We start from the raw sequence: 27,100 nt of genomic DNA on the forward strand, positions 1-27,100 counted from the left end.
CGCAGAAGCCCATCATTGTATACTACAGAAATTTTCTGTAGGATTGATCTTAAAGGATTTACATTAAATAACATTTTAAACTTAACTTTATTCCTTCTACTACACATAACAGGAAATGTTTTTAAAGGCTGGTCCCAAAATATTTGCAAAGAATTGTCAGAAGTGTCTCATGATTTGAGTAATCTACTTCCCTTTTAGAGTCCTATTTATGTTGGTTTGTGTTTCAAATATTGCATTGATAGGATTCTTGTGAGCACGAGGGGAGACATTTGGCCATTGCTGGTAGAGATGGGGAAGTTGCTATCTCATATGTAGCCATTTCATGAATTATAGCCTTAATTGAAAAACAACAACAACAACAACCACCTAGTATGTTTTCTAACTGGATTTTGTTTCTGCTAGGAGATAGAAAGGTCTATAAGCCATCTCTGGGATAGTCCTTTCTTAAAAGTCTTACCTAGTCTGGCCCCTCCCCTTTATTCCTCTGTTCAACGTCACTTACTGAGCATTTACTATGTGCACACTTTCTTTAGGCAAGTAGCAGCCTTGTGCCCTCAAGGTTTTACAGCGTGTTGGGAAGGCAGATGGGGGATTATACACACAGAGAAATGAAATAGGAGCTGAGCCCTGTTCTTAGTAACCAGGCTGTAGGGAGCCAGGGGAAGGGAGTGATTAATTCTGCCAAGAGGAAGGGAGAGGATTCCGTCTTCATCCTCTTCCGTACTGAATTACCTTCTAAATTCAGGACAGGGATCTGCACTGTACAAATGTGACTAACAGGGCTCGGGAAAGAATGAGGCTGCTTTCTGTGCCTAAATAGGGTGTTGGCAAAAACAGGGTAAAAGCAAAGTCAGAACTGTATAAATTGACTGAAATCTTTTCAAATATTTGATAGAAGGCCGTGGGTTAAGTGCTACAGTTTTAATTAATGTATTTTAATGGCAACTGAAGTTTAATGAACCCGATGGACATTGTCCTCGTTATCAACGTGTTGTGGCCATACAGTTGAGAATAGCAGTATGGGCTTGTTTGTGCGATACGGGTGGGCTCATTAAACTTTGCAAGGCTGTCACTCATTTCTGAGGCAGAAGAACTTTCGAGTTTGCAATAGATCATCCGGTGTTGCAGTTTTGGTTTTAAATTTAGATAAAATTGAGCCTACTGAAAAAAGTGTATAAAAAATGGGTGATTGTGGGGCGCCCAGGTGGCTCAGACGGATAAGTGAGGGAGGCTCTTCATTTCTGCTCAGGCTGTGATATCAGGGGTCATGGGATGGAGCCCCACACCGGGCTCCTCTCACTTCATAAAGAGTCTGCTTGAGGTTCTCTCTCCCTCCCTCTCTCTCTCTCTCTCTGCCCCTCCCCCCACTCATGCTCTCCAAATAAATAAATAGATAAATAAATAAATAAAATCTTTTAAAAAATGGAAAAAGTGGAGTTTTGAATTAATGAATTGTTCTATCAGGGCGGAGGTCCAGTTTGAACAATTTAAGCCAGAGACATCTTTCACAGGAAAGGCCGTGTCTACACTTTCATGGTCATCGCCCCAGTGTTCTGCTTTGCTTTTCCTCATTCTAAAGGAATGAGCCTATTTCCCATATGATTTTTCAGCAAAGATTTGTGCCCATTTATTTTATTTTCTCAAGAAACTTTTTAAAAGGTTTTCGGTGTCATGCGCCCCAGGGGCCATGTTTCTCTGTGCGTTGGTGCTGTCCCGTTTTGAGCAGCATGGTGATTTGCTGTTGAATTCTGCAGCGGATGCATGTTCCTAACTTTGTAGTTTGTAGGGTTGGCGTAACGCGGAGATGAGGAGCACAGGCCTTTGGGAGCCTTCTACTCACTCTTCTGTCGCCAGGGTTCCCAAGAGTGTTTGGCACACAGCAAGTGCTCAACACATATTTGGTTTTATTCATGGAATGATAAGCTGACAGAATGCTTAGACTGTATCATTAAGGAATTTTAGTTGAGCTTTCATTTCATTGGTTGCTGCCTTGGTAGTGTTTTAATCCCATGGATGACATTTCATAAATTAAATCAGACTTATCAGTGACATCTGAAGCCCCATCCATCTACTCTTCTGCAATCAGTAGTTTCTGGGGACATCCAGTTCTGAGGAAAACATGATTTAGACTTAAAGAATTAAGAAATTTTAGGGAAAAACTAGGCCTCCTTGTCTTTAATAGCCTTAAAGGTCAGTGGGATTCAGGTTGACCAAGCTTTTCACAATTGATTCTGCATCCCAGATTTCCTGATTATGAACTTGGTGTTCTTTTATTTTATTATTTTTTTATATTGTCAAATACCTGAAAGCTTTTCCCCTCTGTTACTCTCACTTTTGATCTCTCGTTTGTGAATACTTCCTTTAGACCTAACAGGGACTAATAAAGTACCCCAGTAGAGGAGAACTCAGAGGTGAGCGGCACGGAAATGTTACAGGCCAGGCCGTACTAGAAGGGGCAGCCAATGACCAAAAAAAAAAAAGGAAAAAAAAAACCCCACCAGGCTGGTGATCTGCCTTCCATGCAAAGGTTATTTCTCTTATTACAACAAAACTAATTAGTGGATTTTCTAATGTAAGAAAATGTTGCTGTTAGTAAAAGTTTCCTCAGCGTGCCAGAAAGCAGATGGTGGCAGTGAACAGTGTTTTCCTTTGCCAGGTTTTGTATATGCTTTCTAAACCTGCAAGAGATTTTGCTTTTTCCAGATTCAGACTTCTGATCTTTTTTATTTTTCCACAGATATAGAAACTTATATTTAAATGTACTTGCATCATGTGGCCTGTGTGACATATCATGGTTACTTGAAAATGTTGAGTAACGTTGGATGTTCCGCATGAATTTCTTCTCCGGGCATCTTGTTGTTCTATACTGTCTCCCCTCCCGGAAATCAAGAGTGTGCACCTGGAGAGTGCCACAGAATGAGTTTTGATGGGGTTATGAAAAGCAATGTATAAGATTTTCTTTATGTGGAAATCTTTTTTATTTTGTTGTGTTTTGCTTCCAATTACTGTGTAAACACCAGCTTTTCTCGGGAAGGTTCCTGAGAGCCTGCCTCTATTCATTATGACATCAGTGTTTGTATTGTTTTGAATAATTCATTTCCCTATCTACTACTGGTGCGATGTTACTCTCCATTAATGTAGAATTTTCTTTTGGCCTGTTTTTCAAATGCAATTCCTTCCAAATATGTTTGTGTAAAGTCTTCCCCTGTGAAGTCAAGGCATGTCCGTACGATACCACAATAGCAGGTATTAAAACAAAATGCTCTCTGATTTTTCAGGCCAGTTGGGAGAATACGCGGCTGCAGCGGCGGGGGGGCGGGGGGGGGGGGTAGGCACGAGGCAGTTTTGTATGGGAAAGACTCACAGCTTTGTTGACTAAGACTCCAGACATTTTTCCCTTTCTACAGGATTTCCATTTAGAGGGGAAAAGGAAATCATTACATCATTAGGTTAGTTGTTAAAGTAGAAAATAAAAGTGGAAAATGGAAACCAACCCAGTGATATTGTTGAAATCATTTGGGTGAGATGTTAACAAGAAAGAATTGTCCCCCAGTCACTAAATGGAAAGTCTTGGGAAATGACGTGCCGTTTGTGGAGATGATAGCCAGCATCCAAGGAAAAGAAAAAAAACATCGTCCCCATGTTAAGGGGATGCCCAGACCGTTCCATCCATTCCCCCAAACTAACCCGGCAATTCAGAGATGCTCTACGGGGACTTACTTTACCTTTCACTGCTAAATAAACTGATTTTTACTTGTAACTTTCCCTCGGTCTGTTCCAGCTAAAATTTCCTATCCCACTGGAAGAACTGCTCTTTCTGACCCCGGTTCAAATGATAACACTTTTGTTACTGCTTCTTTTTTTCTATTGTTTCTTCTTTTTCTTTGTTTTCCTCACTCATTGTGTTTTCTATTTTGGTAACCAAAAAATACAATAGGACAGAGTTTGGAAAGGACAGTCATAGGTTCCAACCAAACATGGTCTAGCCACTGTTTATTCTTTGCTTTTTGTAAGATTGTACATCCGAAAAATGGCGGTGATATTGAAGTCACTGAGAACCATATGGTTAGGGCCTTGGCTGTGGGAATGCTGCTGGGGATGAAATGGTGCCCTGTGAAGCCCAGCTGAGGTAGGGAGGAGAGGTGAGGATGTGTGAAAGTGGGGGCATGACTGGCAGAGAGAACTGCTGGTTTTTGTTGTATTCACTGGTCTCTGCACCTCCCTATAGGCTTTCCACCAAGAACAAAAAATTGGAAAAATCATGCATCTCAGGGATTCGTCATTTTTGTTGACTATAAAACAAACAGATAAGCCCTTTCATATTTATAGAAACATTCACCTCCTCCCATCCTCCCCTGATAAACTTTGGAAGGGGTTCTAACTCTGTTACTACCACCCGTGGAGATGGGGAAAGTAGCTACTTTTAAAAAACAAGCAATGTACACTTTTCTAAATGGTATAGAGTTGAATGAGTAAAATTCTTAATCAACATTATGACTTACCTTGGGACTGAATAAAAAACTCACAGTGCTTTTGCATACAGTAGGTGATCGGTAAAAGTTTGATGGACTGAAATAAGCAAGCTTCTTCTTCCTAAGAATGGCTAATTACGAGTCATTGCATAGAGTACCGATGATTTTTTTTTTTATAAAGGAGCCTTAAAAAGGATCAGAGTAAAGATCGAATCATCCACTTAGAATTTTTGATGAGGAGTAGCTGTTGAAATAGCATCTTATATTAGACTTCTCAGAACACGTGATTTTTTTAATCAAAATAAATCCAGGTGACAAGAAACTCTTATTTTAAAAACACATCCTGGAGACACCGGTGTGGTCCAGTCAGTTAAGCATTTGCCTTTGGCTCAGGTTGTGATCGCAGGGACCTGGGATCAAGCCCCATGTTGTCATCTTCATGGGGCTCTGAGCTCAGGGGGAGTCTGCTGCTCTGTCTCTTTCTGTCTGCCCCCCCAACCCCTGACCCCTGCTCGCTACCCTATATCAAATGAATAACTAAAATCTTTAAAAATAAATAAGCAAATAAAAACACATCCTGAAGATAATTTGTTTGGCTACTCTGACCCAAACTACCACTAGGCATTGTATGGAAGACAGATGAATTGTAGGATCATTACTAAGCAAATTATTTGTTCATACTGAGTTCCTAAAGTGGGAAATACGTATCCCCTACACCAATGTCACCACAGAAAAGAATGTAGACTGTGTCCTAAAATGAAAACAGAAATGCAGATAAATGAACTTTAAATGAATATGTGAGCCCAACTTGTCCCTAATTGTGTTCAAGTAGCAGGACCCCACACTCAGGTGGATTTCTGAAAGCTTTTCTGGCTTTCAAAGCGATATGAGTCAGTTCATGCGTTTTAATTATCTAGGTTTGTTTTTTTTGTTCTTGTTATGTAGAATGTTTGGAGTTTTCTCATTTATATCAACTCACACATTTTTGAAATTTTATAATTCAGTATAGTTTTGGTTATAGATTAAAGTTCACTGACTAATCTTTTTAGCATGTTTGACTGCTCCATGAGAGATACACAGAACCTGATGGCTTCCAAGTGTGGTTCAAACATCCAAAGCACTTGAGATTAGCACCATGTGAAGAAATTTTAAAATATTGTACTGCAATTAATTTTAAATAACTTAGCACTGCATATGTCAAGGAGAAAGCCATGATAGGATCCAAATGGAAACTCCTGAAAGTGAAATGATTCAGTACATTTAAATCATTTTATCTATCATAAAGACATAGAAGCAAAACATACATGCTTATTTCTACTTGCAAAAGGCTTGGGTGAATTGGTAGAGAATCAGATATCACTTGAGCTTTGTGATGATCCTATGGGAAGTCTGAGAATCATTTTTCGGTTGGGCAAATGATAACTTCCCATATTCATGCACGTTTGTTATAGGTTCAGAAACGAAGTTATTAGGGAAAAGTTATTGTCAGTGTGTAAGGATTATAAAGGGGCACCTGGGTCACTCAGTCAGTTAAGTATCTGCCTTCAGCTGAGGTCAGATCTGAGGATCCTGGGATGGAGTCCCCTGTCCCTCAGGGAGCCTACTTCTGGCTCTCCCTCTGCCCCTCCCCCTGGCTCATGTGCTTGTGCTTTCTCTCTCTCCTCTCTCAAATAAATAAATAGAATCTTTTTTAAATGTAAGGGTAGAAGCTTTTTTTAAAAAAAGACTCTATATATGTATATATAAATCCTATATATATAAAATATATATTATATAGCTATCATGTATCTATAATACGTGTGTGTGTGTGTGTGTGTGTGTGTGTATGAAGTATATCTGAAATATTTTTTAACAAGTATTGTTTTAAATCCTAGGACTTTGGACCTAGACTAAATTCTTTAAGGATACCTTAATCAGTAGCTCCTAAAACACAATGTTTTCTAATGCTCTGGATGACATGTGGATCAAGGTCTAAAGAGAAAACATTGCTTGTAGCCTTCAGTGGTCAGGGTTGGCCAAGTCACCGAAGAGAAACATTTGTGACTCTTAGTGGGCTATTTGCGGTCATTTATAAAGTAAAGAAGAGACAGTCTTCGACTTATAATGATTATTGCACTCATGTTTTACTAATTGCACTTATAATTGGCAGTAAATAAGAAAATATCAACCAGTCCCTTTGGATGGGATAGGGTCCCGGGCTTGAATGCAGCCAAAAGACCAACAACTGAATTGCCCATAATCTATTTCAAATTAGAATTCTAGGGCTGCGAAGAATCTTTACAAGCTCCCTAACATGCCCCTCATTCTGGTCCAGAAAACAGGCCTTCTGACCTCTGTAGGGTCTTCCCTTACCATGCAGAGTAGACCACTATCCTGTCTTCCAGGCTCCCCAAAGCCAGAGATTCCACCCAAAATATCTGTTAACCTCTCCCAAGGTGGGCCCTGTTGTATTTCATGACCCTAAGAGAGCTACTTTTTCACTTTTTGATTTCCATTCCATTTCAACAAACATCTATTAGTACCTATATGTTCCAGATACTGTGCTATCTGGCAATAAAAATAATGAGGCAGGAAATAAAAGGAGGTAGTCAGTGCAATTCTTTCCCCAGTTTATATACTTTCGAAAACCTGCTTCTGTGCAGTGGGCTGTTAGAGAATTATTGCTCTTATAATTTACAAGGCATTTAAAATCACGCCACTCAGTCCTCATAATCTTGAAACTCAGGCGTTTAGAAGATGAGGAGAAGCAACGGGCCTTGCCCAATTGCCAAGCGAGGCCTCAGACCCAGGCTTGCTAATAATACCTTTGCCTCCTTGGCTTGTACCTCAGCTGCTTCTGTTAGAACTGTCCTTTCTGTTCACAGGGAGGACACCAGGCCTGATCAGCAATACTGTTTGGCACTATATGTGAAATTGTTTCTGTGGGGAAAATCTGATTCAAAAAAGCTATTTTGGTAGTTTTCCCCCATGCCCAATAATGTCAATTATACAATAACAGTGCCCCATTTCTCTTAAAAGGACTCTATCTCAGCCTCCCATAGCTCCCTAGAAAAGCGGCTCCCCGCAATTACTGCCAACAGTTAGCATCCCAGCTCCTGTAAATTTTGTTACCAGGCTACATTTAGTGGCACTGATTCCTGCTAACAGAGAGTAAAAGCAATTAGGTGTGTGTACAATAATGCGCTGCTGTACTTTGATTTTACCAGGAGATAGTACTCAATCAAGAGGAGATGCCCCAGAATCTTGATCATGTTATTATTAGCCGCATAGACGGAGAGCTCCCTGAGAACAGAGACCTTACCTTTTAAACTTTTGTGTCTCTAGGTACACAGGGCCAGAGGCACACAGTAGGTGCATTAATGAATGCAATGACTTCATGAATGGAATGAGTAGGTCCAAGGTCAAGGAATTAAAAAGGAAGCAGTTAACGGTTTCAGGAAGATGTTCCGCTGTCATTTTCCCCTTCAGTTAGGAGTAGTGGTGTGAACACTGCTAACCCTGCAGAAAACCAGAATTGTCCAAAATATCTAGTTCTAGTCCTCGCCAAGGGTGTAATTCATAATACACTGATGGATGGTCCTGTTTTCTCAAATGCTTCAGGATAAAGACCAAAAAGAAACAAAAAACCCCCCTCCCCCAATATCCTGATTTACCCAGCCACAGAATCTTTAAGCTTCTCATGAAGGTGTCTCCATTTCTTAGGCAAATTGGTACTATGCCATTCTCACTCCTGTTCTTTCACAGAATTATTTTCTGGTTATGGATGTGACACAGGTCCAGTCGTTTGAGTTTTGAGAGTTTGGTTGTGTAGTCAGTGGATTCGAATCTCTTCCACTTGTGTTTTCTCTGTGCCCCTGGTTCCTGGCCTCCCCTCTGAGTGCCCTTTCCTCCTTTTTGCCTTTTCAAGCGGGAAGCAGTCACGGTACACCCCACCACCTTGTCATCCCAAATTCCGTGGGAGCCCGAGCTCTGGGGGTCTTCTTGAGGCCTTAACCTTACTTTTAGACAGTTGTCATTATCTTTGTCTAAAGGTCATAGCTAAATTGAATAAAAGGAAAGCTGTGTTTTCCTGTCGATGCACAAAGGCAGTATTGACTTCCCTAATCCAGTTTGCTGAGGGGTGAGAGAATTAAATTAGATATCTAAGCACAGAAATTGAGAGCCTTTGAAAACAAAGATAAGGAGACAAGACTGTATTTTCCCTTTTCCTGGGAGCTCTGGACTCAAGATTTTACAGGTGTGTCACCTGATCCATGGCCTGCATCGATCAAAACTGTGCCAGTGCATATTTAATTAGCAAAGGGACCCTGGATGCATTATAGCCATCATCCCTATATTGAATGGACTGTCAGACTTTCCGCACACTTCTCCACCCACACCCTCCTCTCCAGCCCGACCCCCTCCCTTGCCTCCTTGTTTGGGAAGCTTCTGCATTTTGTCTGAGCAGCTAAAAAGTTTCTTTGTTTTTAGCTGCTGATGCATACAGCACTGCTGAGGAGAATACAAACAAGTAGAGTCCTAAAGTGTTTATTTTGTCTAGGAAGACAAGCTTAAACCAATTCGATTCCCTCTGGTAAGGTTCTTCAAACCCTGTAGAAAACCAACAAGAAAAACGGAAAGAAAAGAAATACACTGTTCCATTCTTCCTGTACAGAATTTTTTTAAAGAGTTGGTTATAGTAGGATTAAAAAAAAAAAAAAAGATCCCAGGATAAGGATAAATAATAATAGGATTAAAGACTACTTTTTTATTGTAATAGAAAAGTATTTCCTTTTAAAAAAAAATCTGGTTTTTGATGGTTAGGTAGGGCATATTTAGCAGTTTTTTAAATTTATCAGTCCAGTTTGCATGATAAAATGATAAAATTCACCATTCTGCTTTGAGTCTGTCATGCCCTTAGGAGAACCAATGAATGTAGAAAAGTTATTTAAGATAGAAGGTGGGCAAAAAGTTAGAGCTCTATGAATTTTTTTTTTTTTTTTTTTTTTTTTTTTAATTTCAAAGGTTTCATGGGAACTCTGTTGGTGGGGATTCTTAAAGAGACAGGAGGTTTGGAGTTTTGCCTCAGACAGGTTATTTCATGGGATTATGGTCACCGTTCATTTTCACACAGGTTACAAAGCCTGAATACCCAGACAGAGTGTTGTCTGATAAACAGATGTAATGCACCAAGTCTGCTTAGAATAAAGAGCAACAGACTGTGAGCACATGTTTAGGACTCATTTAAACTAATCAGCATAGTCTAGCTCATAGGTCTGTCTCTAGTCTACTTTTGAGGTAGTTTCTTGCTGGTAAAGTAACAAGGAATTTTTTTTTCTTTCCCTGCTACAATTTGCTGCAGAGACTCATGGGAAATTCATTTGCATACATCTTGTTACAAAGACTGACTACTTCCTGGCTTAGACAAAGTGTTGCCTGATAAACAGACTTAACACACAAATGTCTGTCTGGAATAAACAACGGCAAGCTGAGATTTACATTTCCATTATCAGAGATAATTTCTTTCCCAGTATATGGGAATTAAGAACCTTTCCTTTTAAACCAGGTCTATGATACTGATGTTTTATACCAGAATCACATCATATGTGGGTTGGGTCTGATTTTTAAAAAGAAACAAAAAACCGCATTTGGATGAAAAGATTTATTTTGCTGTGGTAAATGCACATTTCTTTTTATGAGGGAGACCTTATAGTTTTAAAACCAAGTTTTCTTGTATTATTTTAGTTGATCTCTACAACAGTCCTGTTAAGTTAGGTAACATGATGATTACCGTCCCCATTTTACAGATGAGGAAACTGAGCTCCAGAGCAGTTATATAGTTGAGATTTTTTAACACCTTTTTTTTTTTTTTGGTCATTTCATACTCCTTTCAGTAGTAAAATATGAATGCAAGAAAAGCTAATATTTAGTGTATATCCTGAGCTTACATGTCCTCTATAACAGGGGTCACTTTGTTATTGTAATAAATTTATAGATATTCAGATACAAGAAAATAATGCATATAGACTACAACTCAACTGTGCATCATTTTCAATTGACACATTTGTTTTTATAACATGAAAGTATACAGAGAAGTTTTCTATTTTAAGTTCTGTAGATGATTATTTGAGTAATCTTCAAGTATATATTCTTCTGTTTAAGATCTCTAACAACTTACTGTTCTAATTAATTTTTTTGTGAAAAAAGTGACTAAAAAGGGGATGTGATCACTTTTAAAGCACATCTTTGTTTATACACGAGTGGGTAGGTGACCAGGTTGACTCAGTAACTTTGGAGTTCTGAATTGATCAACAGGTTACCATCATATTTCCTGTTGTGGGAAAAACAAAACTCAAAATGATTACCTGAATACTATAGTTTATTTTAGTCTTAGACCCTTGTCAAAGAAGATGTAAGAAATTATAAATTTAGTATCGTGCTTGCAGATCTTTTATACTCTCCACCTTCTTGCCCTTGACTTTATGTAGAACTTCACTGAAAAACCTGATCATTACTTGAAATCAGCCTCGTTATAAGATTGAAGGTTTAAGATTGAGTCATTTTGTGGTTACTTTCAGAGTGACTGAATTTGTCATTTTTAAAGCTTAGAAATGATTCCCCCTCACTGTCATAACACAATAGTTACGCCATTTTATTTTTTTTCTCAACGTGTTAAGACTATATCATTCCACAACCTCCTTGTGCACATAGAAAAATAACACATTTATGAGTAGGTGATAAGACAGTTGACTCACTCTTCAACCTAAACGGTCTCATCATCATACACAGTCCCGACTAAACAGATGGGCTCTGAATACCAGCACTAATGCCAAAAACTCTAATTCCTGCAAATTTAATATTTCACAAATTCTTCTTCAGGAAGACATTTAAAAAAATTTTTTTTCAAGAAAAAAAAATGGTAGTAACCTAGATTATGTAACACTCTTTTAAAGTATACCCTGAAAATGCAATCCAGGGGAATAGCTAAGAGGTAGATCTCCCGAGCAGCTGGCAGCCCCCGGGGTGGTCTGGTGGAGTCCTTCCAAGTCACTGCTGCATGAACACAGCCTTCCTCCTCCGTCCGAGTCTGGATTAGAGGGGAGGAAGACCCACATGTGCACGCTAGCCTCATTCTTTTGGAACAAGGGCTTTTCCTCTGCTACATCTCCCCATCTCCCTTCTGGTGAAGGACTTCGTGACTGCGGTTATCTCAAGCACACACTTATCCATACAAACACTCCCTTCTAGCTTACTGGGAAAGTTATGGAGATCAAAGTTTGTATTTTATAGCCAATCAAGATAAGACTTCCATTTAAAGGCCTGTGGAGTGTTTCCATTTTGGAAGCTAAGAAAACTTGGTTGGTGGGAGTCACCTCATGATTTATCTGTGTTAAAAACTAGGTTGTTGTATGTTAATTTTTTATTAAGTGGGTCACAACTGTGCACATTAATTGACATTAAATATTGGTTTGGTTATTCACTGAGCTTAAAGGATTTTATCTATTCTCTGAAAAGCTAATAATAATTGAATACATTTAGTGGCCCCAGATTGAATGATGGTATTATAAATGTGTTTGTACTTCACCAGACCGTGATGGATAATGTTAGGGTTAGCTGATGGTATTGTATTCATCAGTGTTCACATGTAAGCTACAAACTATATACATATGTGCACCTAGACACTGACATTCTGCCTTCTCAGACAAAGGTATTTCAGATAATTTCCTCACACCTCAGTCTTTAAGGTCATGGTGATACTGGGGAAAAATAGATAATAGCCTTAAATATTTAAAGTCTTAGAATATTTCTTTTGTAACTAAGCTCTAATGACTAATAAACAAATGTGACTATCATAACCGTTTGCCCTTCCAGATTTCTTTACTATCATAACATGTTGTGATACTGGAGGGTCCCGGTAGAGTAATTCTAAACTTTATACTAGCAATCACAGGGAGAACTGTTTTTCCGTCATAACTTCATGGATGTAGAAAAAATGAATCTTGGTATGTTTTGGCCTCTTTTGCAAAGAACTCTGTCTTCCTGAACCATGAGAAACAAAACTTACCTGAATTTTGAGTATCCTTAAGGGCTACAATTGTGAAGTGTAACTGTTAATTATACTCAGAGTATAATTACCTCAGTCCTTATTTTCTTTTCTTCCAGAAGTGCTCCTAACTCTTCATTTATTTGCACCACAGTATTCATTCCTGTCTTTGCCTTTTCTTTTCACACCACAAACAACTGGAAGCTCTTTTGAGGTGGAATTTTCACTTTTTTTCTCTCAGCTGACTAACTCATTTATGTTCCTGGATGCCTCTGACTTCTTCATTATCTCCCTTTCCATTGGGGAGACTTAGAACTGGACACAGAAGTTTAACAGAGGCTTTTGAGTCTTCATTTTTAGCCAAATCATAATGCAGGGAGGGAGGTTGAAACTTAGGTGGAATTATTTTTCTGGTGGAACCAGAATTTGTCCCTTTATGGTCCACAGACTTTTGTTGATATCATGATAACCAAATAGGAATTACACTGATTTGTGTCAGGGTGAGAAGAGTTCTTCACCACGTCATGTCTGTTCTTCCTTTATCAATTTTTCACCACAGCAGCTGTTGGGATTTTGAGGTACTCCTCAGGTGTCAGAATATGGCAGATTTCTCTCAGCTTTGTATTTTTTGAATGTTTGGAAAGGCCCTCCACCATCCATCATTGTAGACTGTACACATTTTTGGGGGGCCTCCTCTGGGTCAGACACTGTCCTCAGCTCTTGTTCCTCCATGGAGCCTCTTGTGGTGTGTGCTGCCAGGGCATCATGGAAGGTGGTTGTCTGCGACTGCTAACCACTGAGCAAGATTTCCCAGCCAACGAACCTGTCTCTCCCTTGCCAGGCCCCACGAAGGGGAACATCAAGCAGAAATAAAGGCCTTTTATTTGACCTCCTTCCTCAGTTTGTGAGTCTCAGTCCCCTTTAGGTATTACTTTAGTATGTTTTTCCAGTCGCTGGCAGTGGCCCAGTGTTAGAAAGCTGAAAAGACAAGTTACTTGTATTGAAAATTCATGTCTTGAGTTCAGGACTTAGTGAATCCTTGGCCAGGCCAGGCACCCTTGGAAGGTACTGCGGACAAGAAAAGAACGAGAAAGGAACTCTTTTCTTATGGAATTCAAATTCTCATAGGACATCATTTAAGATCCCCTTAGTATAACATAGTATAAATCACACCGTCAGAGATGGATGTACAGTGAAGGGACCAGAGAGGAGAAAGTTGAGCACAAGGAAGATTTAGCAACATTCCATCTTTGCTTCATATCTAAAGAACATAAACTCCGTGAAGGTGATCTCTGTGTTTTTTGCCTGCTATTTGCCCTATTGACATGTTTTGGTCATTCTTCCCCTTCCCAGAGGGAGTGTTCTCCGAAAGTCCATGCTTGGGGTGGGGGAGCAGAACTGAGGTTGGGGCAACTGAATGTGTGCTTAAGTAGCAAATCTAGCACAAGGCTTCTGTTCCTGCATTGCACAAGCTTATGGAAGCAGATACTGAGATGTAGGCATTAGGATTTATTTTATTCCTTTCCCCAGTGATTGTATTGATAGTGAAATATCTTTGTCTGAGTACTCCAGCAATATATCTGAAGGCGCCATAAAAATGCATGGATAGATGGCTGCCCGTTCAATTAAGAGGTCTCAACCCAGCCTCCTATATGCAAACCCTGTCTATTTTAGGTTTAAATTTCTGCTCATAAATTTTTTAGAAGCCAAAAGAAACATTGCTTTTCAAGGTTACATTGAAGTCTAAGATTCCTTAAACAAAAAGCAAGTCCCTAGATGGGAAAAAAAAAATTGATGACCCTAATGTACTTCCTCACAATAGCATTTCCAACTCCATCATTTAAACACATTTTAAATAATATTCTCTTCATTGTAATATACAGATCTTCTGGCTTTCAACCAGGGAACCAGAGGAAGTCATGCCAGATATTAGATAGAAGCTATGAGATACGGCATCCGATTCCATGCAGTTGGGTCTGTTTTCTGGGGCATCTAATTCTTGCAGGTGGTGACAATCAACTGACCATTTGATAATTGTCAAAAAAAAAAAAAAGTAAGCTATGAGGTTAACCTAGGTTTCTATACCAAGTATCAAAGAGAAAAGTAAGTTAGTTGGTAACCTTCATGATAGTGTTTCAATGTACATGCTTAAGAAAGCAATTATTCACTTATGTCAATTATGTATGGGTAGAAATTAATTTGCAGTTCTGGTCATCTGGTTGGCTCCATACTTAACAGCATGGGTGACCGTTTGCATTGCCAGGGAAATCGTCCATGAATCTTCAGCAGAGAACATAGGCTCGGGACGGGGTAGTTCTGCTTCTCGTTGGTTCAAAAATGAAACGGCATTCAGCAGCCCAAGTGTGAAAGTAACTACGGAAATTTTTAGATCATTTAAATTTTCTTGTAGGTCTTTGGCTCTGCCTACCCCTAACCAGGATAGTGTGTTTTAGTATGCTGTCCTCAGTGGTTAATGGTGTCTCCAGCTTTTGAATAAAACTGGAGAAATTAAATTCCGTTTTCAATTTGGCTAGAAGTATCTGAGCTTTCAGAAGAGCTCTGTGGCCCCTTTCACGCCAACTGTCTTTTTTTTTTTTTTTTTTTTTGCCTCTCAATCATTTGCTGTTTACTTGTTTCTCTTTCTGTGGCTTGGAATTTTAAACTTTCTTTGACACACCTACGTCCATCTTCTGTTGCTATTCATGCTTCCCTGAAGGTAAGGTTGTGAAGCAAGTGTAAAAGAAAAGTCAAGAGAACGAAGAAGTCCACTTTTACATTATTAAAAACATTGTTTTGATATCATTATCCTTCTTGCCTTACTGTTAGTGGATAAATATCAGAAGGGCAATGGCTTTTGTATATTTAGATTAATTGAGATGAAAAATGTTTTCCTGTTTGTTCATGAGGTGATTAATCCTGAAGATAGTATACCTAGAGGAAGAACATCGGCTAAGCTCTCATATTTCCACCAGTTAGGTTTGCTGGTATTACTGCAACATAAATGTTCTGTTTGGCAGAATTTTATGTATCCTTTTTGGGATGTGATCAGGAAGAATTTTAACTTTCCCTAAAACAAAATTAAGTATTTTAAAAATTTTAGTTATAAATATCAATGGTTTAAAATTTTCCAGGACAAAAATAATAAAAGTATGCTGTTCTCCTAAAACATATTGAAATGCTTCTCAGACTATTTAATTTATAATTTTTAAAGGCAAAATTAGAGGATCTTTTTGTAGAAAAAGAGAAGGTAGTCATGCCGTATTTTTTTAATTGCTTGCTATAAAAGTAATGTTAATTTATGGAGTTAAAATTTCAAATATGGACCAATATAAATTTATATTTCCGATTTTCAGTGCCGGCTCTGTATTTGATTTCAGGGATCATTCTGAAGGATTTCTCTTAAGTTATTTTTGAGCTATCATGCTTTTGTTTGTATTTTCACTATGGTGATTGTTACAAAATGATAAAAGCTATCGTTTTGCCAGATTTAAATAAAAATTCACTTTTCACATCTTTTGTTATTTGCACTTTGGGATCGGCGTAGAATGTTTGCTGTAGTCACCAGGTTAAGATCATCTGAAAACTTAGAGATAGACATTTTCCTTGTAATACTTCCCTATAATTAAAATCCTCATTTGCTTAAAAGCAGAGAGCCTTTCTAAAGTAATAAATTAGCATTTCTCGACCCAGGGTCACTAGGAGTGCTACTTCTTTTTGCAATATCTCCAAGAAAGAGAATAATAATGCTATAACTCTGTTGAAATAGAAGTAATATTTTCAGTTTAATCACAGTTAAGTGTCATGACCTTTTGATCTTGCTCTGAACTTCTTGCTGAAATGTGGTCAAGTTTTAGACAGCCAATTCTAACCCTGTGAAGCCAAGGTAAAGTTACTAGCCAGACTTTACACAGATACAGAGGTTATTCTAAAAAAAAATTTGTTTGTGTTTAGATAATGTTCTATACCATTTAAAGTCTCAGAATATGCTTCACAGCCCAAAAATTTACCCTTGAAATATTTTGCCCGATTTTTGTCTCCTCCCTCCAAAAAATGTCTAAGTATGTTGACTTATAATTCTGTGAGATTCTTTTGCTCTCACTTAATTTGATCTCATTTTTAAAATTAAATGTTATTTGCCAAAACTGGTCCCGTTTAGCCTTTTTTTTTTTTTTTAGTTTAGAAATGCTTATTTTTTTTTAAGTAAAAAATGAATGGAGTTCAACAAAGGTGTGCAAGAATCTGTTTTTGCAAATGAGTCCTCTTAGGAGCTCTCAAAGGCATCAGCACCAGAGGAAAATCATACTTGTAAAGTGAAGGCAACACGTCTCTTTCGGAAAGATGCCTTTGAGTGATCCTGTGATTTCAAGTGAACGTGCTAGAGTATTAGGACTCTCGTATTTCGTGGCGTTAGTCTGCTTCGTGTGTTGCCGCAGCACAGAGCTAAATATCAACAGGACTTGTTACTGTTGTTTGGGTTGCTTTTATATACCAGCTTCAAAATATGTTTTGACACTTTATTATGTTCTGAATCAAGCTTCAGATGTGTGTAATGAAGGATGAAGTCTTTATCAGACTCTCGTGTATAAATAATGAAGAAGAGCAGTTTTGGAAATGGTTTCTCTGTAAGAGAATGGTTTCTGAAGTGTTTCAAGTTATGATCTGGCGCAAGCCAGACGCCATGGAGGTGTACCCAGAACGGAGCCTCCTCTCCAAAGGCACAGGGCTGCTGCCGCCACTGCTTTTCTCCCCGTTTCTTCTCTTTCCCCCTCCCCCACTTTTTTTCCCTCATTCATCTTGTCATTCCCATAGCGTTCTCGTTCCTAGTTTACATGCTGAACCTTTTGAGAAAGTCTGGCACCTCTGATCCACTTTCCCTCGCAGACCCTGTAATTTTTGGCTGTATTTTTATGTTTTTCAGATTCAAGTCAATCTGAAAGTCCCAGCCAGCCAAGTGACGCTGACATTAAGGACCAGCCAGAAAATGGTAAGTTTAGTTGGGGACTCGAGCTGCTGCTTTCAGAGTTCATCAGTAGCCAGGAGCCAACCAAGTACAAGAATTTTGGGTTCTGCCCTATGGGTAGCTCATAGTTAGGAACAGCTTTGATGACTCAAGGCGGTCTCTGGATCATTCTAGCAGCCCCGAGCCCTCCTCCATTCCTCTCCCAAACACCATCAGGGTACTCATGAGAACCTTAGTTTCCAGGAACACTGATGGCTGTGAGAGGTAGGGTTGATTTACCAAATCCGAATCTTCTACAGCACAAGCGAGGAGCCGCCGCCTCTCTGTTTGATTTCTAGTTCCTTCTAAGGTGGCAAATGCCCCACCACCTTCTTCACTGGTGATTTAAGGTCATCGACTGACAAATACTTTCGTAGCCTTTCAGAGCTTAGCCCTTTCCTAATTGCTTTCAGAAAATGATCTCCGCCTTTGAAGGATTTTCCACTTTAAATTGTCTGAAATAAAATAGTAAGGATACATGACAGTATTAAATTTCTAAATTGTATAATTATATAAATTTTCGGTTGCAGAAACTTGATTAACATAGAAAGCGCACTTTATATACAAATTTAATTATACTCTTACGTATACTCTTGTGAGTATCCAGTGAAGTACTGGATCTGTGGTATGCGCTCCAAGTACAAAATAGATTGTTACAAGTTGGAATTTATGATGGAGTAAAACTATCAGTTTCAGTAAAAACTGAAAAGTGAACTGGCAGTCCCTATCATATACTGAACATTGTACTATGTACTTTCCCGGATACCATCTCATAAAATTCCAAAGTGTTCTTCCTCAGTGATAGAACTAAAGACTCTAATGGGGAGGCTTGACCTTCAGGGGCATGTGAAGGGCACACAGCATCGCAGTTAAAAGCTCAGGCTGTGGCATCAGGCCTGCGTTCAAATTCTGCCTCTGCTATTTCTTACCTTTGTAACATTGATCAGGTTATTTAACCTCTCAAGGTATAAAGTTATTCTTCATCTTTAAAATAGTACAGTAATAATATATAATAAGAGCCTACCTGTTGAAGAGCTAAATAAGATGCACATATTCATATAGCTTATAAAGAATGGTTAGCTCTTCAATATTACTTATTATTTTTCTTGTCCGTATCATCCCTTCCCATATTGGTTTTTCATCTACTTAGAATGATCTCATTCCTCTGGTCGCTCCTTTGTTGTGCTATATATTTTTCCATTTTGATCTCCGTCTGATCTTTTGAAACAGATAAGGTAAACTGAATTATGTCGGTGCTATGGGATGGAGGATTTTTACCACATTAGATATCCTCTCACTACAGACTTTGTTTCATTTCCCAAGCCTGGGAAATTCTTGATTTCATTGCTGGATTCTGACATTAAATATGGACTCTCTGGCTATCCCACTTCTTATTCTAGTGTTTTAATGGTATTTTCCTCACCAAAGGTGTCTCTTCAAAGCAAGCATAAGAAAAGAGAGACCCCCCCCCCCGAAGTCTTGTCTTTAGTGTCATAAATAGCTCTATCTTATTATTAGTTGAATTTTTAAAGGGATATATTTATACATTGGTTTCATCCTTCATTTCCACCTTATGGGTGATACCTTAAATGTTTCATTTATCGATCATACTTCTATATAATCTGCCTGAAGTTGTGTCTAGAGATACTCAATTTACTCTCATTTCATTTTTAAAACTTAGTGGTTGTACGGGTATGTGGTTCGTGTATTTAGGGCTGGCCGTCCCTCTAGCAGGCCTGCGATTCATCTGTCTTCATAAAATGGCCGACAAGCTGTTCACATGCAAATATAAATCGAGAGCATGAGAGAGGCCTGGCATGCCTTTCTGGAGCTGCCTGTAATACCGATATTGTGCATTTCCCATTCCAAAAAGCAACCAGAATGGAGCCTGGATTTCTTGGCCAAAGGCAAAGCTATTAGCCAAGTTCACTTTTAACCCCAGATTACTTGGTGCTACTTCAAGGATTCACGATACTATTTGGGAGTGAAGAGGGGGTGGGTAGGATTGTGTAAGTTCAAAGAAAGTATTAATATCTGGGGGAGAAAGTAATAGGTTTCTATGTTTCAAACTTCTCTGTATTTCAAAGAAAAAGAAGTAGAGGCTGCTTAGTCTTGGATGACTCTAATTGAAGCTTAGCCTAGAGGAACGGCAGCCCACTCAGTTTCCTCTACCTGCCTTTTGTCGATCTCAGATGAAGTGATTGGAGGAAACATGATTTTACCTCTTTTCTAAAGACACATAATCCCTAAAGGAAGAGAAATGAAGAGTTCAGGACCAGGTATTTACGTGCATTAGAGAACTTTCTAGTGCACTTAGAGGAGAACTTTCCAAAGCCATAAACTAGAACTTTCTACAACTTCCAAGAGTGATTTTTCTTTTTCATTACCCAGGTTATGGATGATGAGTTCCTAAAAGGTTTTTGTTTGTTTGTTTTGTTATTGTTTTTAAAAAGGCAACTCTCATAAATGTAGCAGCCAACATCTAAGAACTTTGGGAATCTTGGTGGGTAAAGAAGTGACAGACTCTGGTCTTCAGTTAAAGTGGGAACGTATTACATCTTCTTTATGTATATATGCTAGGGGAAATCATATTCTTTTTATCCTGGCTCTTGAGGAGGAAGGTAATGGGAAACGAATGGTATTTTCCTAGTAAACCATGGAGAATGAATAGACAAATGGCAACATGCCGTTTCATCCAAAGCCATAAACTAGGCCATGTAACTTTACCTAAAGTGGATGCAGCTGTTTTTTCCCGGTCCAGCTAGTCTGTTTTTTTCTGTGGAATTTTTGCTTTCTTTTCTTGTACTCCCTTAAGATTCAACTGTAAAAGGAAACAAATCTTTGTCCAATTAAAGTATTAGATGGGAATTTTGAAGGAATTATTTGAAGCCCAGAGATAAAATATCTGAATCTCTGAAACTCAAAATGGGTATAATATAATGATTAAAAACTCTACCTCTAGAGTCGGACAGACCTGAGTTCAGATGAAATAATGGCTGGGTGACTTGGAATCAATTGCTGCTCCAAACTCAGTTTTCTTATCAGTAAAATAGGAATACTAAAAGAACATACTTCGTATTAAAAGGGAGAATACATACATGAAACAGCATCATGTCTGGTTCCTAGTAAGGACTCAAAGAAAAGTAGCCATTATTACTCTTAGTTAAAGCTCATTTCTGTAAAGAGCATGCATATTGGAGAGGCCAAAAGCTGGGAGGTTTGGAATGGAAGGGGAATAGTGTCAGAAAGAAACCAAGAGTTTTATTAGAGAGGTATCTTTTGTAGGTACCTACTGTGTTCTGAAGTGTCAAATATGAGTCTCCTTTATCTGTCTACAGTCCCCACAGTGCCACATCTATTTTATTGTGTGGACTGTTCCTCACGGTCGGTTCACCTCCTGGTTGACTACCACAGAAGTCACAGAATTGCCAGGACCTTCAGAATGAGCACTCCCAGAGAAGGTGATTCTGGAAAGAAGGGGCCCCACCTAGATGGCTTTAATTTTAGCTGAGTCTTTCCTTGGCACCAACCACGTAGAATCTGGCTTATTAAAAACTATAAGCTGATTAAGGGTCGGGTTCATGACCAGTTCCTTTTAAAACAATCTTGCAGAGCGTAAAGCTCTGTGCCTTGACCTCAGCAGGTATGGTATTTATTTGCTTAATGAATAGAATTAATAAGTAGATGAATATGTTCTCATTATCCCCAAATATTTTGTGAGTGTCTGCTCACTGTTGATTGACCAAAAGGTTCTTAAAGAAACAGATATCAAAAGTTAAAAAAAAAGAAAAAGAAAAACGGAGATGCAAAAAATCTAACTTGGCTACGGGGGAGAATCGCACACGGACATGTGGGCGCACATGCGCAGATATGACCGATGGCGCTAGGAAGCCAAAGCCAGAGGCTTTGCTGATGTCCACGGTAGATCAAGTGCTACCTCTGCCTCTCCCGCGTGAGCAGGTGTGAACGAAGCTATGAAGTACTATACTGTTCGCTTATGCTTGCTTACCGTAGGGGATGAAATTCTGACAGAGTTCTCAGCTCTGATGGGAATTATACATTTAGTTCTTCTGCTTCTTGCCGAAACCCCCTCTCTGGCTTTGCAAGAGACTCTGAAGTTGGTGAGCCTTATTGGTTGGGCTTCGACTTAGAACATTGACTCAAGCCACCTTCATGAATTCCTGACAGGTACTTTGGCTGCTATTAACAGTTTTTATAGGGACAGAACATTTGAAGTGACTGCTCGGTATTTACGGGACCTGTGAACAGTCCCCTAAGCTTGTGTTCTGTGGTGCTTCAGGTCACTCATTAAGGAGGGAAAAGCTTATGTGATAACCCTCCTAAATTCAAGTCATGCATCTGCAGGGCCACACCGAGTCCCTGTCTGAGGGAATGGCGTCGTCCAGCTTTGGCGCTCAAAGCACACTCCCTGCTGGGATTCGCTGCGAAAACACCCTCCACTGAAAAAAAGAAGAAAATATGGGATTCCCTTGCCAGAAAAAGGAAAGCTGTGTTCACATGCTTCCCCCCACCCCCCACCGCATTTACTCTGTCTCATCACCTGCACCGACTACTATTAATAACCTCATCTTCGTGGTTTTTAAAATGTGATATTTATAACAGGAAAGCAGGGTTGGTATTTGGATTATTTCCTTCAGGCTTAATCATGTTTGTTCTTCCTCATTTGTCTGGTGGTCGCCCATATGTTGGTGGCATAAACCCTCAGATGGGCCTTTGCAATCAGTGGAAAGCCATTAATCATGATGCTTGCCCCAGATTTTTGAAAATTTCCAGCTCTACCTGCCAATTTGAAAATCACCCTAGAGAACTGGTTGAGTGTGGCTCTCCTGGTCACCAGTGTCATTTGTGTCATTTCCATCTTGTATTGCCATGCTAGATATTGTTGCTAAACGTTGCTAGATGAAGGAGGAATGTACTCCAACCACAATCACATCTCCCTAGTTATCCATTAACCCATTTCTGTGAGTATTTTGAATATTTCAATACTTATGAAATAACTTTCAAAACTATTAATTTGCTGGCTTTAGATTTTATGTGTAGGATCCACTTTGTAATTTGGGGGTGAGAGAGAACTGTAAATTTCTACTTCTCTTACGGATAAACACTGTTTTGTCTGATAATATGCTCTTAACACCTTGGAGACCCTGTCCTTTCACGTTTTTTCACTACCTCCTCAAATATATAGGGGGTATCTTGCAGTGTTACAATATTAATATGTAGCAGAAAGGCAAAATAAGAGTCATAATTCCAAACCCTAAGAATTTTCTCTTACTTACTACTGGTTGGATTACCCATTTTAGGAACCGTTTTGATTAATGGGATCATTTTAGGAATTTTGGAGGCAATACAGCCTTATAATTTTGCACTTTCCTGGGAAAGCAGGAGCACTGTAGCATCATTGACTTAGAAATGTAATTTATCAATATTTCATCATTTGCATGAATTTCTTTGACAATTACCTAGCAACAGTTATTCTCCGCAGTGTTTGTTCCAAAAACATTGCAGGGACAGACTCAGTGGAGTGACCCCCAGAATAGCAGCCATATCAGTAATGATCAATATTCTAAACCATGTAAAGGTCCCAACTTAGGGAGACATTCAAATGCCTCTGGTTTCCAGATCTGAATAATTAAATTCGGACTGATGAATTTTCAGCAATGCGACGGAGCCGGTCTCTCTCCTTTAAGAGACTGGAGAACCAGAATATAGTTTGATCTAAAAATGTCATTCTGAGTCCAGGTGAATCGTGCTTTCTTAAATATTGGTAGCAGATGTGACCCATCATTATTTGCACAGGCTTTTTAGAAATGCCTCCAGACAAAGGAAATTCTTGGATCTTGCCTTTTGAAAGATGAGGTACCCACTGAGGTTGCAGGCTTCAGCCCACCCCCACCCCCGCGTGCATCCCACAGTGTAGACCAGGTTAAACTTTACCACAGGACCCACTGTCAATAAGGAGCTCTTTCAACTGAAAAATAAAGAGGAAATTTGTAGTCGTTCTTAAAAAGTAGTTTACCTCACACATTATGGGTATTTTATTGTCTACATATAGAGGATAACTAGCTGAACAGACTTTAAGTGGTTGGCTAGTGGCCAAAATAGGGAGTGTTTTAGACCACGTTCCCTGATGTCTAAATTCTCAAATGGACTGGATGGGTGGTCTAGTTTAGACATCTTCTCTCCGCCACCTGCCCTCCCCACCCTTTTCCTCACACACAAATAGTTACAGAAGAAAGAAGAAATAAAGGGATTTCTTTCTGGTCCTCAAAATCATTTGTGCCTGTAACTCTTATCCCAGAAGACACAATCATTTGAGTGCCTATTGGATGTCACATTCTAAGTAGAAAGGCATTTTTAAGTGTTTATTTATAATTTATATGGGATTCTGTAAATCTATCCATAGATCTTGAGTCCAAAAATGGGAAGCAATAGAACTCATGTAGAATTTGAATTGGGCTCAGAAAAGAAAGCAAATGAGGAGCCGTCATCAAGTCACAGTGTGGTAGAAGGTACACCTGGTGTTTGTCTGTGGTCCCATCTGCTGTTGTTCGGTTTTCCCTGTGATCTGAGCCCGAACAACTCAGAGAGGACCCTTTGACAGAGAAGGACCTTAGAAGGACCTGCAGGGTACTTTTAATGGTCGCTTTAGCGTACCTCTCCATCAATTAAAAATCAGCACGGTGAGCTGTCAGGGAGTCTCGTTCGAGTCAGGAATAGTGTATGAGCTTTCCTTGCCACAAGTAATAGGATCAGATTTGACACTGGAGTGTGAATTTGTTGATTTAAAGCTTGTACATTTTTTTTTTTGGAAGGAATTATCCATTTGTGGATAATATTAGAAAACTGAATGTAATATAAATAATTTATTTGGGGATTTGGAGTCACTAATCCAGATTGATTAGTTGTCTGCTACAAAAATGCATGTGGCCACAAGGATTTTTGGCACCTTTTCTTCCCTACAGCTTCCCCACTCTTTTTCTCTTCTTCAGGTTTTACTCAGCTCCAGGCAACTCTGTTCCCTTGGCATTAGCTTGTCGTTAAGGAAATCTACTGGGATAGCTCAAATAGAGGTGGGGGGAGGGGTAATATTTACTGCAGAGTACTCGGCCCCATCTCAGTTGTGCACTGCTATCCATGGTTGATTTTCACCCAAAGGGAGCAGGGGACTCTCATACGCCTTGTCTGCAGGCATCATATGGTGCATAGCGAAAGAGAGGGGTGGAAAGGATGTTGTGGCAAGGCCCAACCAAGTAGCAGTAGGCTTCCCACAGTCTCTCCGTGGAGGATAATCAGTGTTTTCTTAGATCTCTGTAGATCTTTTGCAACCAGAGACCTTCTCAGCAAGCAGCATTTGTAAACTCAAGAGATGAGCAAGGAGAAGCCACATCACGGCTTCTGAATAGGTCAGATTAGCAAAGGAGAGTTGCCACGACAAGCCTGACATGGAGCATCTGTTAGGAGAAAATCAGTTGTCCAAGTCACTTAAAGACTTTGTACTTCAATTTTCTCATGAGTAATTCAGCAGATACTTACTAAGAATCTGCTAGGTGCATTTGGACAATGTACTGGATGCTTGGAGGGAATATAGCAATGGATGAGACATCCTGTTCTTGAGGACTCGATAGTCTAGTGAGAGGGAAAAGGCTTAATTCATCCTTCCATTCAACAAATATTTATCTAGTGCATCTTAAGAACTGGTCACTGCGCTGAACAAAGAACACCTTACCTTCTGGTGGGAGGAGACAGACGATGAACTAACTAGTACATAATGGGCCCAGTGACAGTAAATATTACAACAAAAAACAGGGACAGATAAGGAGATGAACAGTGGAGGACATGGGAGCTATTACATAGTGTGGTCAGGGAAGGCCTTTAACTGTCGACGTTTGAGTTCAGTCAGACCTGAAGAAGGTGAAGAAGAGAACTATGCAGACATTATGGACTTTGCCTAGAAAGAGAGGTCAGTAAATGTAAAGGCTTTGAGGGAGGCTGGGGGAACAGTGAGAGGGTCAGTGTGGCTTAAGGGGCACGAAGGAAGGAGAGAGCAATTGGAGATGGGGGAAGCAGGAAATGAAATGGTACCGGGTGTTTGAGGCCAAGGAAAGGACTTGGCAGACTCCTTGGTAAGCTATGATATGCTCTACAGCGGAATGCACATACCAGATCCATTCATTTCTTGATACAATAAATATATCCCCAGCCCCTACGATCTGTGAGATATTTAATGTACTTAATGTTCAGAGCAGAGCAAGCATAGCGTCTAGTGTGGAGTTGTAGACAAAGGCCTGATTTGTAACGTTGCCAAAGAGAGACTCTCTCATCTACCATGGCAACATCCTTTAGTATCCCCAAAGGTTTTTTCCTTATGCATGTAATACTAAAAGCTGAGTTACTTACATGGGATACTTGACTTCACATACCCACTCATGCAAACGATTCCTTTTTCATTTAATGGAAATCTAAATCTGCGGGCTTCCAGCTTATCCCTTATCTCATGACACCATTTAGATCATAAGCCCCCAGGTCTCGAGTACATTTACCATGAAGCTTTCTTTTTCTCCCTAATAGTTACCAGATTGAACAATAAAAATAGAAGACACCAGCTTAAATCTGAATTTCATATAAATCAACAATGACTAATTTTGTAGTATTAAATAGGTATACTTAACATTTTTAAAAGTATTTGTTTATCTAAATTCACTCCTATATTTTATCTGGCCACCGGTCCTGATTCCCCACACAGCCTGGTGTGCGGTAGTAACAGCAGCACGTGGAAAGGTCTGAGTAGTCGGTGATAATGTCACTGATCATGAAGGTCAAATCACTGGAATTTTAGCCCCTGAAAATGAACCCCGGGGGAAGAGGACCACAAAGTTCTAACAAGCTGACTACTTAAATTCCATTCTTTCTGCATCTGCTGGTACCTGGTCCTGTAGTTAGTTATCTTGGAACAATAAACCTTTTATAAGGCACAGTCACTACATACAGTATGGTAGTTGAGAGCCATTCAACCGAAGCAAGTAAATTTGTTAAGTTTAATTAGTGGGATAGCAATTGAGTAAGCCATTGGACAGTCTGTGAGTCACTTCTTCAGAAAAAATGCGGAGGAAGTATACTTTGTTACAAGATTTCATTATCAGCAGATTCTTTGCTTCATGAAAGATGATGAAAGTAGAAAATCAGTCAAATAATAAAGTACCGGGAAATTCCACATTCAAAGGTGAAGTAGACAAAAGGCATTTCAGACAGACTTGAAAATAGAAGGTACCATATTTTTCATGGGCTCTACAGGAAATGAAATATATATGTTTTCATTTGTAATTGAGGACTGTTTTGCTAGGTGTGACAAAACATTGTCAGAATATGTTACAAAAACATAGTGCCATCTTTGAACCTTCCCATTCAAAATACAGAATAATGCTCACAGGTTCAAGGAAAACAGTTTCCAAAGTTGGGATTAAACTCTACTGCGCTTTCGAGCGAGATAATGATAAAAATAATGGTTTTGGTGATAATAATCATGATTATAGCTTACATTCATTGTGGACTTTCTGTGTGCTCACTTGTTACTTTGGATCTTCCAAG

The 27,100-nt window shown here is 39.3% G+C and overlaps 1 protein-coding gene across 6 annotated transcripts in view; it reads left to right on the forward strand.

The window, feature by feature from the left end:
• Positions 1-27,100, forward strand: part of NFIA (nuclear factor I A) — a 362,345-nt gene that overhangs the window by 172,005 nt on the left and 163,240 nt on the right. For all 6 annotated transcript variants that reach the window (XM_032839786.1, XM_032839787.1, XM_032839785.1 and 3 more), the window contains exon 3: positions 17,414-17,479. In XM_032839786.1, coding sequence (XP_032695677.1) covers positions 17,414-17,479 — 66 coding nt within the window. The remainder of the gene's footprint in view (positions 1-17,413; positions 17,480-27,100) is intronic.

Source organism: Lontra canadensis, unplaced genomic scaffold, assembly GCF_010015895.1.
Source record: "Lontra canadensis isolate GAN:19392208 unplaced genomic scaffold, GSC_riverotter_1.0 scaffold109, whole genome shotgun sequence".
NCBI lineage: Eukaryota > Metazoa > Chordata > Mammalia > Carnivora > Mustelidae > Lontra > Lontra canadensis.